General features: G+C 43.4%; 2 protein-coding genes and 2 long non-coding RNA genes across 5 annotated transcripts in view; 1 reads left to right on the forward strand and 3 right to left on the reverse strand.

Moving 5' to 3' along the window:
• Positions 1-849: 849 nt before the first annotated feature.
• PSMA6 (proteasome 20S subunit alpha 6) lies at positions 850-8,964 on the reverse strand. The gene is made up of 7 exons (XM_079955431.1): positions 8,757-8,964; positions 7,802-7,896; positions 7,105-7,186; positions 6,133-6,288; positions 4,080-4,258; positions 2,757-2,851; positions 850-1,052 (listed from the first exon to the last, which is right to left on the reverse strand). Exons 1-7 carry the CDS (start codon positions 8,830-8,832, stop codon positions 995-997), a joined length of 741 nt encoding a protein of 246 aa, XP_079811557.1. The 5' UTR covers positions 8,833-8,964; the 3' UTR covers positions 850-994.
• On the reverse strand, positions 4,286-6,115 carry LOC307204504. Its single transcript, XR_013833719.1, has 2 exons — positions 5,653-6,115; positions 4,286-5,579 (listed from the first exon to the last, which is right to left on the reverse strand). It is a non-coding gene; the product is annotated as an uncharacterized lncRNA (long non-coding RNA).
• A 307-nt stretch (positions 8,965-9,271) lies between the features above and the next one.
• LOC307204218 lies at positions 9,272-15,042 on the forward strand. Of its 2 annotated transcripts, none has more exons than XR_013833529.1 (4): positions 9,272-9,374; positions 10,211-10,359; positions 13,450-13,496; positions 14,397-14,537. It is a non-coding gene; the product is annotated as an uncharacterized lncRNA (long non-coding RNA). The 2 variants fall into 2 exon arrangements; XR_013833530.1 differs by lacking the exon at positions 9,272-9,374 and adding an exon at positions 14,914-15,042 and having other exon boundaries at positions 9,937-10,359; positions 14,397-14,612.
• The window catches only part of PRORP (protein only RNase P catalytic subunit), a 50,203-nt gene continuing 45,481 nt past the window's right edge, over positions 10,662-15,383 (reverse strand). The window contains exons 6-8 of the mRNA XM_079954725.1: positions 14,359-14,507; positions 11,167-11,362; positions 10,662-10,854 (exon numbers count right to left, since the gene is read on the reverse strand). Coding sequence (XP_079810851.1) covers positions 10,726-10,854; positions 11,167-11,362; positions 14,359-14,507 — 474 coding nt within the window. The 3' untranslated portion in view covers positions 10,662-10,725. The remainder of the gene's footprint in view (positions 10,855-11,166; positions 11,363-14,358; positions 14,508-15,383) is intronic.

Here is a 15,383-nt window from a genome sequence, read left to right on the forward strand (position 1 = left end):
ACAGACTTGTACTAGGATGGAACAATTTTCTAAGGATTTTCCTTTGGAAATGCAAGATAACAGTGGAAACTCACAAATAAAATGCAAACCAGTAAACTATAGTACTATATGTTCATTCTTTCTCAAGGAAGAACCTGTTCATTACTTTGATGATTCTCTGAAAAGATCAGAACCTTATCTCTTAATTCAGATTTTAATACAACCAAATATGGGTTTATTGAATGCTTACTATACATAAAGGTTCACATTTCTATTATTATATTTTGCATGTCACTCTTATTTGGAAGATTTTAACATTTAAAATTAGAAAAGAAAGCAAAACAAAACAAAACATCTTAACTCAGTGAGGCTTATTTCTGAGTACAGTGTTATCTCGGGTTACATATGCTTCAGGTTACAGACTCCGCTAACCCAGAAATAGTACCTCGGGTTAAGAACTTTGCTTCAGGATGAGAACAGAAATCGTGCTCCAGCGGCGCGGCGGCAGTGGGAGGCCCCATTAGCTAAAGTGGTGCTTCAGGTTAAGAACAGTTTCAGGTTAAGAACGGACAAATTACGGTAAGTACTTAACCCGAGGTACCACTGTAGACAGAGATAGAATTGTTCTTTTGAGTTCTTTATTGCTAGCTCTGGAAAAGTTACAAGCTTTCCTGCCTAATGTCCAAATCATTACTCTGCAGCAGGCAGGTTTAAACATAGTACATTCACTCCCAGTTATCTCTGAAAGTACTTTCTCAAAGCTGTTACTTGTGGTTACTGTGGAACTGCTCATAGCTATAACACTGTAAATCTAAACACAGCAACTGATGTAAGAAGGTTAATTGTTGAGCAATGAAGAAATGACAAAGCTTTCCAAAACCACCATTTTATTCGTACAGAGTAAAATACATCAGATAGTGAGCATTCCATTTTCAGCCCATAATCCAGAGCCATTAACAAGTTGGTTTTCACCAGACATTCTGGCCAGTCACAGAATTAGGAATTCTAAATAGAGCTAATCTCTCTCTGCTAAAGCGACAAGGTGTGTATCAATCTCTGCTTCTGTAAGGATCCTAAAAGAGGAGTGAAAAGAATGGAAACTATTAATTTTGCGCCTCAAATAGCTGTATTAAATACAAAATTAGAAAATTCAGTTGAGAAATGTTTTCATAATAGGAAATCTATTTTTGTGCTCTTGAAGGCCTTCATCAAAACATGAACATTTTATAAAACCGTTTTGTGGTACCTCTGAGGTTTTACTTGTTTTGTTTCTTTTGGTTTAGTCTCTAGCTTTGTGGTTTGCTTCACAGGAGTTTTGGAAACAGCAGCTGCCAAGCTTTCCTGAAGCCTAGCACAATCACAAGGATGAGCCCCCTTACCAATCTCCCAATTCTGGGAGAAGGACAGCAGCTTATGCCTGCAACTGCACTGGGCTTCACAGTGCCATGAAGCAGAAGGCTTGCTACTTCCAAGCATCTCTGAAGCCCAGTGGGATTTCTACTGAGATCCTGCTCTTCCCCAAGACAGGAGACTACAATTTCCCATCATCCCTGACCACTGGTCCTGTTAGCTAGGGATCATGGGAGTTGTAGGCCAAAACATCTGGAGGGCCGCAGGTTGGGGGTGCCTGTTCTCAGTGAATAGTGTTCAATACACCAAGGTAGTGTTAACAGTAAGGAGTCAGTTCTGTGTACCAAGGATAATAAATTAAAACAGGGGGAAGTGCTGGTGTTTCTGTTAATGGAGCACCATGCTATGCCTGGTTCAAGGCTGCAGATTCTCTCGACAGATGCCCTTATATTGTTACCACTCATGATGCTTGCACTGCAACACTTTTCTCTTGACAATCTCCCACTGCTAATTCAGGGATGCTAATAATCTCTTTAGGGACGCAGGTGGCGCTGTGGGTTAAAGCCTCAGCGCCTAGGGCTTGCCGATCGAAAGGTCGGCGGTTCGAATCCCTGCGGCGGGGTGCGCTCCCGCTGCTCGGTCCCAGCGCCTGCCAACCTAGCAGTTCGAAAGCACCTCCGGGTGCAAGTAGATAAATAGGGACCGCTTACCAGTGGGAAGGTAAACGGCGTTTCCGTGTGCGGCTCTGGCTCGCCAGAGCAGCGATGTCACGCTGGCCACGTGACCCGGAAGTGTCTCCGGACAGCGCTGGCCCCTGGCCTCTTAAGTGAGATGGGCGCACAACCCCAGAGTCTGTCAAGACTGGCCCGTACGGGCAGGGGTACCTTTACCTTTACCTTTAATAATCTCTTTAAATCCTGTTATACTCCAGTTCTGAGCCAGTGGGTGAATTTAGCAGCGTGTATAAACAATGCATAGCCTAGGAAGTGAAATATGCAAGGAACACAGCAGCTCCTCAAGTACTTGGCCACATCCCAAATAGCAGTTACAGGCACGTGTACTTATCCATGCAATCGTATACAGTAAAATGAAATGCTCTAGAACTCCAGTGCAAGGGATGAGGGTTAATTTAAGGAAGTCATCCTATATGCGCAAGCACCTCTGCCTGCACAACAGGACTTCCCCTCCCTCTCCTCTTCCAGTCCCCCCAATCTGTTCTGGAAGGTTGGGAAAACCACCCAAACAGATTTGGGAGGTGCATGGGGGAGAGGATGCAGTGGAACATCCATTGTTCAAGCAGTAGCCCTTGTGCCAACAGGATGACCACACTGGATGGAACCCTGAGGTCACACCTAAACTGTCTCATTAAGAGAATGAAATTTAGTTGTGCATAAGCAAAAAGGGAAAGTTCCGCATTCACTCTTTACCTGAATTTAGGATTATCAAGTGTGACAACTCCTACTTCTATTTCAGAAGGTTTGAAGTCAATGGACAAAACAGTAGAGAGGCAGGTTATTGCTGTCTAGAATTGAAATATATAGGAGACATTAGAAACACAGCATATAGAATCAAAATTAAAAATACTACTTTGACATTCAAAACTTATCTTTCACTTCTGTTAAATTTATGCCCTGTTAATGCAAAGCTGAATTAAGAATATTTCAAATGCTGCAGAGTTCTAGCACGCTTTAAACTTCTCTGTTGAAGAGCTGTGAAGATGACTATGCCAGCATTCCTTGCAGTTGGGATTTGTTAACACAGCTGTGTTTCTAGCAACCTTCAAAGCTAAAAGTCCGACACTGCAGCGTAGAGCAACTTTATTAAAATGATTACTTTCCAGTTTGAAAGTAGCCACTATAGTTGAGGGAAGGAGTGAGCCTTTGTGGGGTGAAGTCAAACTGTTTGAAGGTTGCATGTTGCTAATATAATGTTGTCAAAGCAGTGTTTGATGAAGGCAAGATCAGTCTAGAAAGAATTGGGCATCTGAATCACAAAATTCTTAAAAATTTAATGTCACTGAGTATCAGCCCCACCAATCTATTGCTCAATACACACATGCAACAATTGTGATGCTAGTGCAGAGATGTGAAGAACGAGGGATGGTGGGAGGGGGAGACACATTGAAAATGTGGGGAAAGATTTCCCCCTTCCCTACCCCACCCCAAAAGGATTTTAGAAGATTCTGCAGACAGAATGGCCCGCTACTAAACTAGATGGATCAATGGTTTCATTCTGTTCGAGGCAGCTTCATATATATGTTCTTACTATTATGACTTTATGAATAGGTTGCAAAGCAGAAACGACAAACTTCTAGACTAGGACACTGGTTTAGCATTACTGCCTACCCAATAAGCCAACTACACAGGCGTTGTTACAGAAAGTGGATACCTAGGAATGTGCAAGAAAAATTAGGCCTTTATCAGTGGGCACCCCACTTACTAGGACAAGTACTTTTTGGCCAGTGATTTCAACTGTCCTCTGCTCCCCAGTGCCACAACTAAAACTGAAGTACCAGCAACTTAAGGCATGAAATTAAATAGGCAATTGGGGGTGGGATGGGATTTTTTGGCTTTTGCAGAGCAAACTTGTGAAAGGTTAAGCAAACATTTTGACAATAACTCAAGACATTTTGACAATAACCACATGGAAGAACTAGATGGGTGAATGTATGTCACTGTCACCCATCAAACTCAAATAAGGACTGTCCACACCTTTGATGCCAAACAAAATTTGATGTACATTTGACTTACCTCCACGGTCTGTTCAAATGTCCAGTCCAATTTTTTCTTCACTTTCTTTTCAAGAAAGCTAGTTGATTCTGTCTGTTTGACTCCTGCAGCTGTAGCCTTAAACCCACAGTAGTATCCTGCTGGATCACACTTGTATACCTGAGGATTGTTTTCTTCATCAATGCCAATCAAAATCATGCCTTTGGGAAAATAATGTTTTTTAAAAAAAAATGAGTGGAATTCTCTTTTCTCATTTAATGGCTTCATTCTATTCTAGTCAATCTCTTATTACTCTAAGGCAAAACATGCAGCATTCCACTTGCCATGGGCAGTGTGCAACAAGATCTCTGGCAAGTGTGATGCCTTAATCCCAGCTCCAAAGCTCAGAGGTAGGTGGAGAATTGTCCAGACAGTTGCTTGATGATTTTCACGAACCTCTGAGCTTCAGAGTTCGGATGAAGTCTGGCGAATGTTTGGCAACTGCATGGTCAAAGCAACCCAGAAAAGGAGGCTCCAGAGCAGCAAAAGTGGACAGGGGAAAGGTTCATTACTGCTCCTGTTAAGAGTTTGGGGCACTTTCAAGCAGTAAGTAATAGTACAGGCTTTTCAGCCTCTTTGCAGGAAAGACATGCTGGTGGGGGGGGGGAGGGGATGTTGAGTGGCGCTGCTTCCAAGTTGGCATGTTCCCTGATAGTTTTCCCTTCAGAAATGGTGTTGGGAGGTAGAATGACAGGTGGGGACTAGTTTTTAGCTTGGCCAGGCAAGGACTGTAGACCTCCATGCACAACTCATTAACAAATGGCTCACCCATATCTGCACAACAGACAATTCATTAATTGCATTAGATTACAGGCCCAACGTTGCACTGAATCACTAAAGAAAGGGTCGTCTGCTTCTTAAACTTGATTGTTTATTTTGCAGGACCTAAACCCCATGATGCCAATTTTAAAGGTGAAACTGTTTTCTATTTTAGAACGTAGTTTGAAATATATTCCCTTTTTCAAAATACGTTTTTCTTAAAATGCCAACTTCCAAATTTGAAAAAAGGGATAGGAACTAAACCAAAACAAACTCTTCTTGAACATCTGCAAAGCATCTTGCATTGCAATCCAGTATTATTCGAAAGTAGAGATTGAGAAAAATGTAACTGCATTACATGGAAGTAACTTCCTCTCAGAGTGTCTTGCAACAATATTACCTGAAACCAGATTCCTTAAGAGAAAGTACTTCCAATAAATCAGTTTCTAAGTAAACAGATCACCCTGAAAGTACTTCCAAGCATAAAATCTACATTGGGTACAGTGTTTTTTAAAAATGCTCAAATACTTAAAATCAATTTCATTTTATGCTTTTCAAATACATATCTATCAGTCACGACTAGAAGGTTGTGTAGAATATGTAGTATTGGCACAAGACATAAGCAAATCTGTTGCATAACCTAATAATCTCAAGGCAAATCTGAATAAAGGGAAGACTAAGATAATGCTAGTTGGTAGGTCCCATAACCTAGAGCAAAAACACCTAGCAACAGGACCTAGTAACCTTGATGCATACTAAGATGCAGCATGAAATTCTTTTCACCAGTTCATTTGACAAGCAGACTGTACCTTCTGTTCTAACTCAGCTTCAGCAGATTAAATTATTGCCTTTCTAATCTTATCTGTGTTTTTGTGCAATTAACAGGCAGCTAACCAGTGACAAATTGGAATGACCGTGATTCCATTTTCCTCAGAGATACAAAGCACAAGTATCTGTTTGAGAAATTGTCTCCCTTCTTCAGTGGGATGAGGTTGTAGGTGAGATGAAGACACTGCTCCTGGGCAAAGGGATCAGGATTTTCCTGTGAGGTTTAAGCTTTCCAGGTTTCTGTATTGACTGCCTTCAAATACCATCATGAAAGAAATACATGAGAACCACGGAGAACCACAATGAGGTTGAATTACACTTTGCTCCGTGCAGAAGCAGCATCTTCTGAGCAGTATCCATCCCACTGGTGTCCATGTGCACAATATTTCAGCCTTAGCATCCCAAAAGTTCTGAAATGTTACTTTCAGTTTATATTTTATATACTTACAGCAACCAAGAGGCCTCATTTCAGCATTTTGTGTGTAGACCTGAGAAATGTCTGCAATCCTTTTACACAGCATGTCCACTGGAATGTCATAGCCATACTTATACTTCCAGTTCGCAGCCTCATAGCGGGCTCTCTGCACCTGGGACCTACTGTCAGCTGACATAAATAAAGAACTGAAATCATTCCCATGCTTCATGTAGTCAATGCAGTTTCAAGAAAAAAGCTACAGGCAACTCCCCATTTACGCATGTTCAATATGTGAGCTACAGTGCATATACACATCACGCCGAACCCGGAGTGACCCCAAAACATTACAAAAAGAGGCAGAATTGGGTATTTGTAGGCTTTTTCCAATGGTGTTTCAAATATATGTGATTTCACTTAAACACATGGTGCCTTGGAACATAACTCCCATGTAAAATGTGAGTTGCTTGTACAGTCGTACCTTGGTTCGCGAACACCTTGTGACTCGAACATTTTGGCTCCCGAACGCCACAAACCCGGAAGTGAGTGTTCCGATTTGCAAATGTTCTTTGGAACCCAAATGTCCAACACAGCTTCCGACTGAGTGCAGGAAGCTCCTGCAGCCAATCGGACGCCATGCCTTGGTTTTCAAAAGTCAAACAGATTTCCAGAATGGATTCCGTTCGAGAACCAAGGTACAACTGTACTTAAAATCTGAATACAAAACTAATTTGAAATATTTCTCCTACACCTCCTGTAGACTGGATTAATAAAATAATTTATACCACCCTCTCCCCTCCCAGGGATATCTGTGCAATATGCAAAGGGTTACAAGAAAGTTTCCCACTCAGAAATTGGTAAGATTTGCTTACTTTCAGAGGCAGAACTAAATCAAATGCCTCTGGCTCATAACAATTCGCTGGATATTAACAAGAAGTATTATGTCTGACTCCATATCAACATTGTACATCATCATCCATTCGCTCTCCAGGTGGGTAATTTTTATACCTGTCATTCCTGTCATTACGCAGCCAATGTTTTCAGTTATTCTGAATAAGTGAGTCACTGTGCTAGAATCCAGCAGCTTGTCCTAATGGAGAAAGCCAAAGAATAGTTTTAAACAATATTCTACACAGCCAAATAAAGGTTTCCACGTTAAAAAAACAAAAAGAACTAAAAAGTGTATTTGTCACTAACACTGCCTTCAAATATCATCACTGTCCGCTGCTATTAAGATGAAAATAAGATGGTGCAATGGAAAGCCTGAATGATCCTAACCAGCTTCTCTTTCTCTTCACCCCTAAATACCCTGGCTGGTGACAGCCAGACTGGGGTGGGAGTGGGAAGTGTTGACTGAGTTAGTCTATGGTGGGTTGAACTCTTCATAGGGCTTTGATTGACACCAGGATCAATCTGGCCACCATTCAAAAGATTTAAGAAAGCAATGCCCAGTGCCCACTTTGGGGCTGTGCATTCTGGAACTGCGATACTCTGCAGTGGGAGTGGCCTTACCCAAGTGTGTTTTCCCAAGAATTCCAAGTCTGATTCTTTATAAGCCTACTTATATGCTCCAGAGAATTCTGGTACTTTTAAGTAACAAGAATAAACAGCAGAGGAGTTAATTATTAAGGATCAACAAGGAAGCAAATTATCCAAGCGTATAATAATAAAAAAAGAATCAGATGCTCAGGATACTGCTACTTACAGGTACTTTCTTCTGTGTGACAATAACTGCACAGTCCTTTCCACGAACAGCTACTGATGTAAGGCCACCCTGGTTTATGGCCTTAAATGCATACTCTAAATGGTACATTAAACATAGTCAGGAGATTTGACAACAGTGCATAGCATATATAGAAGCTCCCAAATGCAAACTCTGATTACTCATCTTCAGTAGTACTTTTAGTGTTACACAGCTTGAAATCATTGTGGGCATACATTAGTTTTTTTTTTCATATTTCGATCTAAAGAGCATTTGACATAATCAAATTTCTATAGTTTTACACCTCTCTCATTCCACAGTTACGGGTTTTTGTCCATAATACCGGATACTTGAGTTAACTTTGCAATGCTGGAGTGTCCTGCTGCTAATCATAAGGTTCACACTCTCTCTTCACTTCAGTTTTGCAAAAGCATCTGGGAGTTTACTTTTGTTCTTTAAGCTGAAACCCGTTCCAATCCCCTGTCCCAATTACCGTAAATGTGCAACGAACAGGGTGATCTGATGCAAAAGAAATCAAGAGCGCTGAAACTTCAATAGTTGTCAAGGGAGGGGAATATTCAGCAAGTGCCACTTCGTCATGAAAAGGCTAGCGATAATGCCCCCCTTCGCAAGCCCTGGGGTGCATCCTCCTTTGCAGCAGACTCCTTTCGGTTTCGCTTTTAAACAAAGACAGCTTTTTCGCTGCGCGGTCCTGCCCTTCTTTCACAAGATGCCCAGGCACCTTGCACGGAGACCCATGACTACCGCGTTCCTGGCACTTTCCCTCTGCAAGCGGCTACGGGAGAGGCAGAGGCGCCCCGCATATCCATCACGTGCTCCCTCTTCCCAATACACGGGAGCGGGCTGCTGCTCCCCTCACCTTGCCCCTTTCCTCCGATGGGGCCGGAGAGAGGCGGGGCCCTGGGCCGTGACGGGGCAGTTCCTGCCAGACACTCACCTACTTGGTAGAGGCGCCCCTCAGGGGAGAAGATCGTGATATGCCGGTCGAAGCCGGCGCTGGAGCCTCGGGACATGGTCAGCGGGAGGATGAAAAGTGGTCGTAGCGGCGATGGGGAGGAACCGTCTGCAGACACAGCATGCAAGGGGCAGCTTCCAGGAGCCGCAGTTCGGGCAACGGGGAGTACTTCCGGGGTCACAGGTTCCCGCGCAGCCGCAGCCGACCAAGGTTCAGTGCAGTCTCCCACTCACTTCCGCTCCGCTTTTGCTCCTTAGTCATTGTCTACGACGCGCAAGCGCAGCAAGAGCGAGCGGGCCGGAGAGTAGCGTATAAAGCTCCCCTCCCCCCCCCCGACAGCTACCGCCAGGCTTTCGAGCATGCGCAAAGACGAGGCTTCCTTCGTCTCCTTGGCTCCGCTATCTGAAGGGATGCGCGAAGCTCAAGCGGGCGCCTGCTGTGCCTGCGGAAAACTTCTATTCCGTGTGCAGGGAATTAAAAGCCCCCTCCCTCGCAATAGCCCCCCCCCCAGTTTCTAAGGCCTGCACAGTGTAAGGGTCCATCAAAATATGTCATAGTACGTGCCCATTTTAGTGAACGTAACTGAGGGGGAGATTTAAGGTTAGTCCCTTTTTAGGTAAAGGTACCCCTGACGACTCTGACCCTGACGCAGGTGGCGCTGTGGGTTAAAGCCTCAGCGCCTAGGACTTGCCGATCGAAAGGTCGGCGGTTCGAATCCCTGCGGCGGGGTGCGCTCCCGCTGCTCGGTCCAAACGCCTGCCAACCTAGCAGTTCGAAAGCACCTCCGGGTGCAAGTAGATAAATAGGGACCGCTTACCAGCGGGAAGGTAAACGGCGTTTCCGTGTGCGGCTCTGGCTCGCCAGAGCAGCGATGTCACGCTGGCCACGTGACCCGGAAGTGTCTCCGGACAGCGCTGGCCCCTGGCCTCTTGAGTGAGATGGGCGCACAACCCCAGAGTCTGTCAAGACTGGCCCATATGGGCAGGGGTACCTTTACCTTTACCACTGACGACTCTGGGGTTGCGGCACTCACCTCGTTTTATTGGCCGAGGGAGCCGGCATACAGCTTCCAGGTCATGTGGCCAGCAGGACTAAGCCACTTCTGGCGAACCAGAGTAGCGCATGAAAACGCCGTTTACCTTCCCACCAGAGGAAGGTACCTATTTATCTACTTGCACTTTGATGTGCTTTCGAACTGCTAGGTTGGCAGGAGCAGGGACCGAGCAACAGGAGCTCACCCCGTCACGGGGATTCGAACCTCCGACCTTTGATCAGCAAGTCCTAGGCTCAGTGGCTTAACCCACAGCGCCACCCGCATCCCATTAGTCCCTTTTTAATGATTCCTTATATTGTACTGTGGGCTGTTCATTGCGCCCCATTGATGAAAATCAGAAGCACCGAACCACCAACCCTTCTCTGGTGTATCTTTCTTGGAGGCTCACTTCATGGTAAAATGTGGTGGGACCCTGCAAATGGCATGTATATAACCCGAATGCCCTCCACCACCTCTAGTAAAACCGCAGTAGCAGAAAGTCACAGAGGTGCCCAACTGAGAACTTGGGAGAATATGAGCAGTACTACTAAAGTAAGTGGATAACACTTTCTTCATCATAAACCGAGAAATATTGGTGCAGAGAAGCACCTGTGTGGAGTTTCTGGTAAAGAAGTCATCAGAACAAAACATCTGAAATAGAGACATTGGTGAAAATCAGGAATATTTTTTTAACACAGAAATAAAAAATCAAAGATGATTTTTTTTATTTTATTTTAAATCGGCTATATAATATTCTCCACCATTTACAATACGTTATAGAAATAAAATATGAGGTGATAAGTTTCAGGGTTCGATCAAATGCAGGTCTCTTGCATCAGAACATGAATTCCATAATAGGTATATAGTATCTGTTTTATTTGAGACAACAGTACATTTTTGTTCGGAGAAATGCATCCTTTATTTCTGTTGAAGACAAAGCCATTTTGTAGGCACTTCATAAGAAGATCTTTCCAAGACGTTGTCATCATAGGGAATATGCCATGTGTTACCTGTGGTCTGCACGATTGTATCAAAATTCAATACAGACTGTTAAGTAAAGAAAGAGAAATAACTGTTAGTTTTTACTTCCTATAAAAATATATGTGTTGCACATCTCCCAACATACATTCACAGATATGTTTCGTAAGCAGAATAGGTACTACGGGAATAAAATCCCAAAGAAATTATTTTGGGGGATGGCCAGTAAATATTACACCCACTTCACATTACCAACTTAATCCATTGATGTTATAATTTAATCATATTTTAAATCAGTTTATTATTCTGTGATGATCACATGCAGCCATTTCCATTACTAAAACTAAATCAGCAGGAGGAGTGCATTAAAATAAAAAATACCTCAAACTTTATCCTCTTTCCTGGTATGTAGTCAGATAGCACCATCTGATGTCCCCGCTGCCATTTAAAGAACAGCCGTCGAGTTAGACTGTCAGAGAGACAAGCCTTATGATCACGTAATAGATCTCTGGTAACAAATCTGCAGTGACTTCCTGAGTGAAGAGTGGCATAGAGCAGGAATGGATCATCTTCAGACCTTTAAAAAGAAGGTGGAACATCACACACTGCTAAACTGCTCAGGAGCTTATTTAAACTGTTCTCATTTGTTAATTATGAAGTTACAATGGTACCTCTGGATGCGAATGGGATCCGTTCCGGGGCCCCGGTCGCATCCTGAAGTGAACACAACCCGCGTCTGCGCGTTGCGATTCGCCGCTTCCGCGCATGCGTGTGACATCATTTTGAACGTCTGCGCATGCGCGAGTGGCGGAACCCAGAAGTAACACGCTCCGTTACTTCCGGGTCGCCACAGCGCGCAACCCGAAAATACTCATCCTGAAGCTACTTTAACCCGAGGTATGACTGTACTAAGTTGCTTGACCCTTTCCTATCTACATTTTTAACATCCATTGTCCTCTTTTCACTATAATCTGATACAATATAAGCTTGCAATCTAAAATAACTATCCAAACCAAAACATAAATGTAGCTAATTCTAAGTAGGAACTATCTTTCATCTATCAGATATAAACATAAAATAATTAGGCGTAGCTCTGCACAGCATGAGAAACAATCTATCATCCAAACTTTAATCACCAGGGATTTTTTTGTCTCTATTACAGGGATTTTGGGGGTGTTAGGGGAGGGGTAGTACCTCTGGTGGAGGATACATCATGCTTCTGGGGCAGTTTGTCCACTTTTGGTCCCCACCCTGCGCTCTCACCTGTGGCTCCTAGAAGCTGTCAGCATGCAACAGCAGCCACACCCCAGTAATGGCTTTGATTGGTTAGTAAACCAGGTGAGGGTAGCTGGTGAGCCACAAACCCTCAGCATGTTAGGGACTTCCTGTGTATGCAAAAGACAAGCTCCAGTGGATTGAGCAGACAAGACCAATAGTGGTTTCTGCATGTGCTGCAGGGGGAAGTTAGGGGCAGCTGGGGCTTGTCAACCTGCGAAGGTAGCCCGTCTAAAAGAAGGAAAAAACTGATCCTAAACCTCCGCTGCCTTGTGGGATATCTTTGGGAGAAAAATAAGGCTAAGGAGTAAACCCTACACAAATCCAGAGTGGAGTCCTAAGACTGTTGGATGGCAACTTGCCTCCTTCCAGCAACTTCTGCAGCCAAGCATGTTGCTCTGCTTTCCTTTGGACCACATCAATGAGGCCGGGGGGGGGGTATTTTTCTATGGGCAGCCCAGGACCTCCATACACACTGCCCAGGCTTGTGTCCTGGGGAGATCACTTCCCCAGAGACGCACTCTACTGTCTCTCAAAACAGATAAAGGCCAACAACAGCAATTGCAGGGATGGCTAATGCATGGCCCTCAATTGCTACAAGACTACAACTCCCATCCTCTGACAACTGGCCATGCTTACTAGGGCTCATGGAGTTGGTAGTCCAGTGACATCCAGAGGGCCACAGATTACCCACACCTGGTCTGCTGGATAGCTTTCAAAATTTAACCATTTAACAAAATTGTGTCTCTCAGTTTCACAGCGGATTTATTTTCAAAATTTTACAGAAGCACATTCAATTGTACTAAAATAAGGCAAGCTATTAAGGTTTATAGAGTTTTGCTGCAAAAATAACACCGTATGCTAATTCTGTGTTGTTTTATGACCAGAGGTAATTGAAATAGGTAAAGCTTTGTTGAGTGCTCTTTGTTAAGCATTTCAGGATATTCTGCTTCTCTCTTGGCTTAACTGATTCTGGAATCAATTTTGGGCCCAATTCCAAGTGCCAGCTTTGACCTATAAAATTCTACACAACTAGAAACTTCGGTACCAGGTAGGATACCTACCAGCCCAAGCCTTTAATGGCGAAGACTGAGACACCTTTTACATGCACCTCCTCAATCTGAAGTTTAAATAATAACCATAAGAGAAAGGGCCTTTTCATTGTTTTCGGTCTGGTAAGCAATGCTGTCCCTAGTGAATCTCCCCTCCATTGCTGTCCTTCTGGTACACACACTCCAGCCTTTTAAGGTCATGTTATTTTAGCCCTTATTAGTGATTTAGCTCCTGTGATTTATACCGCATTTTAGTATGTTGGATTTTTTGTACTTGAGTTTTATGTTGAGCTGGATGTTTAAAGTCTATGACACTTTTTATTGTATTATGTTTTAGTACAACCTCCAGACTAGAGAACTCATTTTATGAGACACCCAGCAGACGTAAGTAATAAATAGTATTCAAGCTTCTCTTTTATCTTCTCTGTTTTGACAGACGCTTCCATGTGATGAGAAATGTAATTTTTCCCAGTGTGCATGTGAACACTGCCAACACCTAATAGTAAATCAAGGCTACGTCCTAACACAAGATACAAGGTTGTAGCCAATGTTAATCATTGACCCATTGAAATTAATAGACATGGCTGAATTAGGCCCATTAATTTTAATGGGTATATTTTGAATTGGGTACAGCCCACTGTATCTGCTTCATTTCACTGTGTTTCCAGAATGAACTATACATGGATGTAAGGAGGAGAAAGTATTAGAGAAAGAGATTAAATGGATAATGAGAGGTGTTTGATCTTTCGGCTGAATGCTCAAGTCAACCTAATTTCTCTGCTCATCTAGCAGTTCTGGACAGTTTCACCGATGCCAATTTGCTTGATCTTTTGGATGAAAGAGGCATGTTTTAACGAGCTCAGCTTAGTCTGATAAACACCTCGTCGGCTGCTTGGCCTTAATGGCTAGGATGGCGCACTTACTGTGTTCAAATGTGGTTGGGAATACAAAGTAGCTGATCATTGATTAAATACCTACAAGGCAAAGCTGCACTACTGAACAGCGACAACAAAAGACCTGCATTTGTTTTATATTACCTTGGGCTGGGAAAAGGATTTAAATATTGCAGAGAAGTTCAAAATTAAGAAATGCAACCCAACAAGAATGTACTGCTTGTACAACTAAAAACATTTGCCTTAAATGATCAAACTCAGGGTCTGCTTGTCAAAGTGTCTTAAAGCTACAACCTGAATCTAGTACAGTATAAATGTTTCTGAAGATGACATTGTTAAACATCAGAACATACAGGTTTTCAGTAAAGAAGAAGTGTGCTTTCTTCTGCAGAGCAGCCATATCATTTCTGTGCCACTGAGAAGATTTCTTCAGCATGTGTTTGCGCCCCAGTATAAGCATCCGTGGATTCTGCTGTGCTAGGTAGCTGACAACATTCAGCAGCTATGGGAAGAAAGAAAAAGAAGCAGCAAACATTCAGTGAACCAGAATTAAAGACAATGAAGACATAAACAAGCTTCTAATACATGGACCACATCTTGCATTCTTGTATTTCTAGCTTAATACTGAATAACACATTGTCCTCTATGGTCAGATCTGAACATCTGAATTATTGCAGGCCACTGCTGAAGCTGAAATTACATTTAACAAAAAAGCCCTTAGCACAGGGAGGCAGGTATCTCAGGCTCAAGGACCAAATACAGACCTTTCTATCTGACCAGAAAACCACTCCCTAGGCTACATACTCTCCCAAGCCAAACCCTCACCAGCCTACTATCCAAAGATAACATTTACTCTTCCCACTTTTGCTTCTGATCATTGGCTTGTGATGCCCTCTCACACCACAAAGGCTGTCCAGAAGGGAATGTGTCCCTTGAGCTGAAAAAGGTTGCCACCCCAGCCTTAAGAGAATATAGGCTGAAAATTTAGAAAAAATATAGGTGCCTACACTTCTTCCTTCACTTACCACTGCAGTTAAACTCCCACCTTCTCATATTTTTGGCTCATATTTTGGTTCTCTCCCCTTGCATTCCTACCACCATCCACCCTCAATATCCTGGGGGGGGGGGAGAGAGAGGCTGCATTAAAACTGTAGAAATGGTTAGGAGTTGGCTGGCAGTGAAACACAACAGGAAGCCAAAGTTATAATAGGAAGGGAGGGTTGGAAGTTGAATCACAGCAAGGATGAGACAAAGCCTGGGCCAGCTCACATCTCTTTCTGCCACAAACAGGGCGAGGTTGGCCCAGCTTGAACTAAGAGTACCTCCCAAGATGTCACACAGCATTCTGAGAAGCCAGCTGTGCTGGAAGCAGCACAAA

This window comes from Podarcis cretensis (genome assembly GCF_951804945.1).
Source record: "Podarcis cretensis genome assembly, chromosome: 1".
Classification (NCBI taxonomy): domain Eukaryota; kingdom Metazoa; phylum Chordata; class Lepidosauria; order Squamata; family Lacertidae; genus Podarcis; species Podarcis cretensis.

Excerpts from the sequence above, each read along its gene's own strand:
- PSMA6 (XM_079955431.1), bottom strand. The coding sequence starts at position 8,832 with ATGTCCCGAGGCTCCAGCGCCGGCTTCGACCGGCATATCACGATCTTC. Across the intron at positions 7,187-7,801 it reads TCACACAGAAGAAAGTACCT|GACAAGCTGCTGGATTCTAG; the intron begins GTAAGTAGCAGT and ends TTTCTCCATTAG. Across the intron at positions 2,852-4,079 it reads CATTTGAACAGACCGTGGAG|ACAGCAATAACCTGCCTCTC; the intron begins GTAAGTCAAATG and ends TTTCAATTCTAG.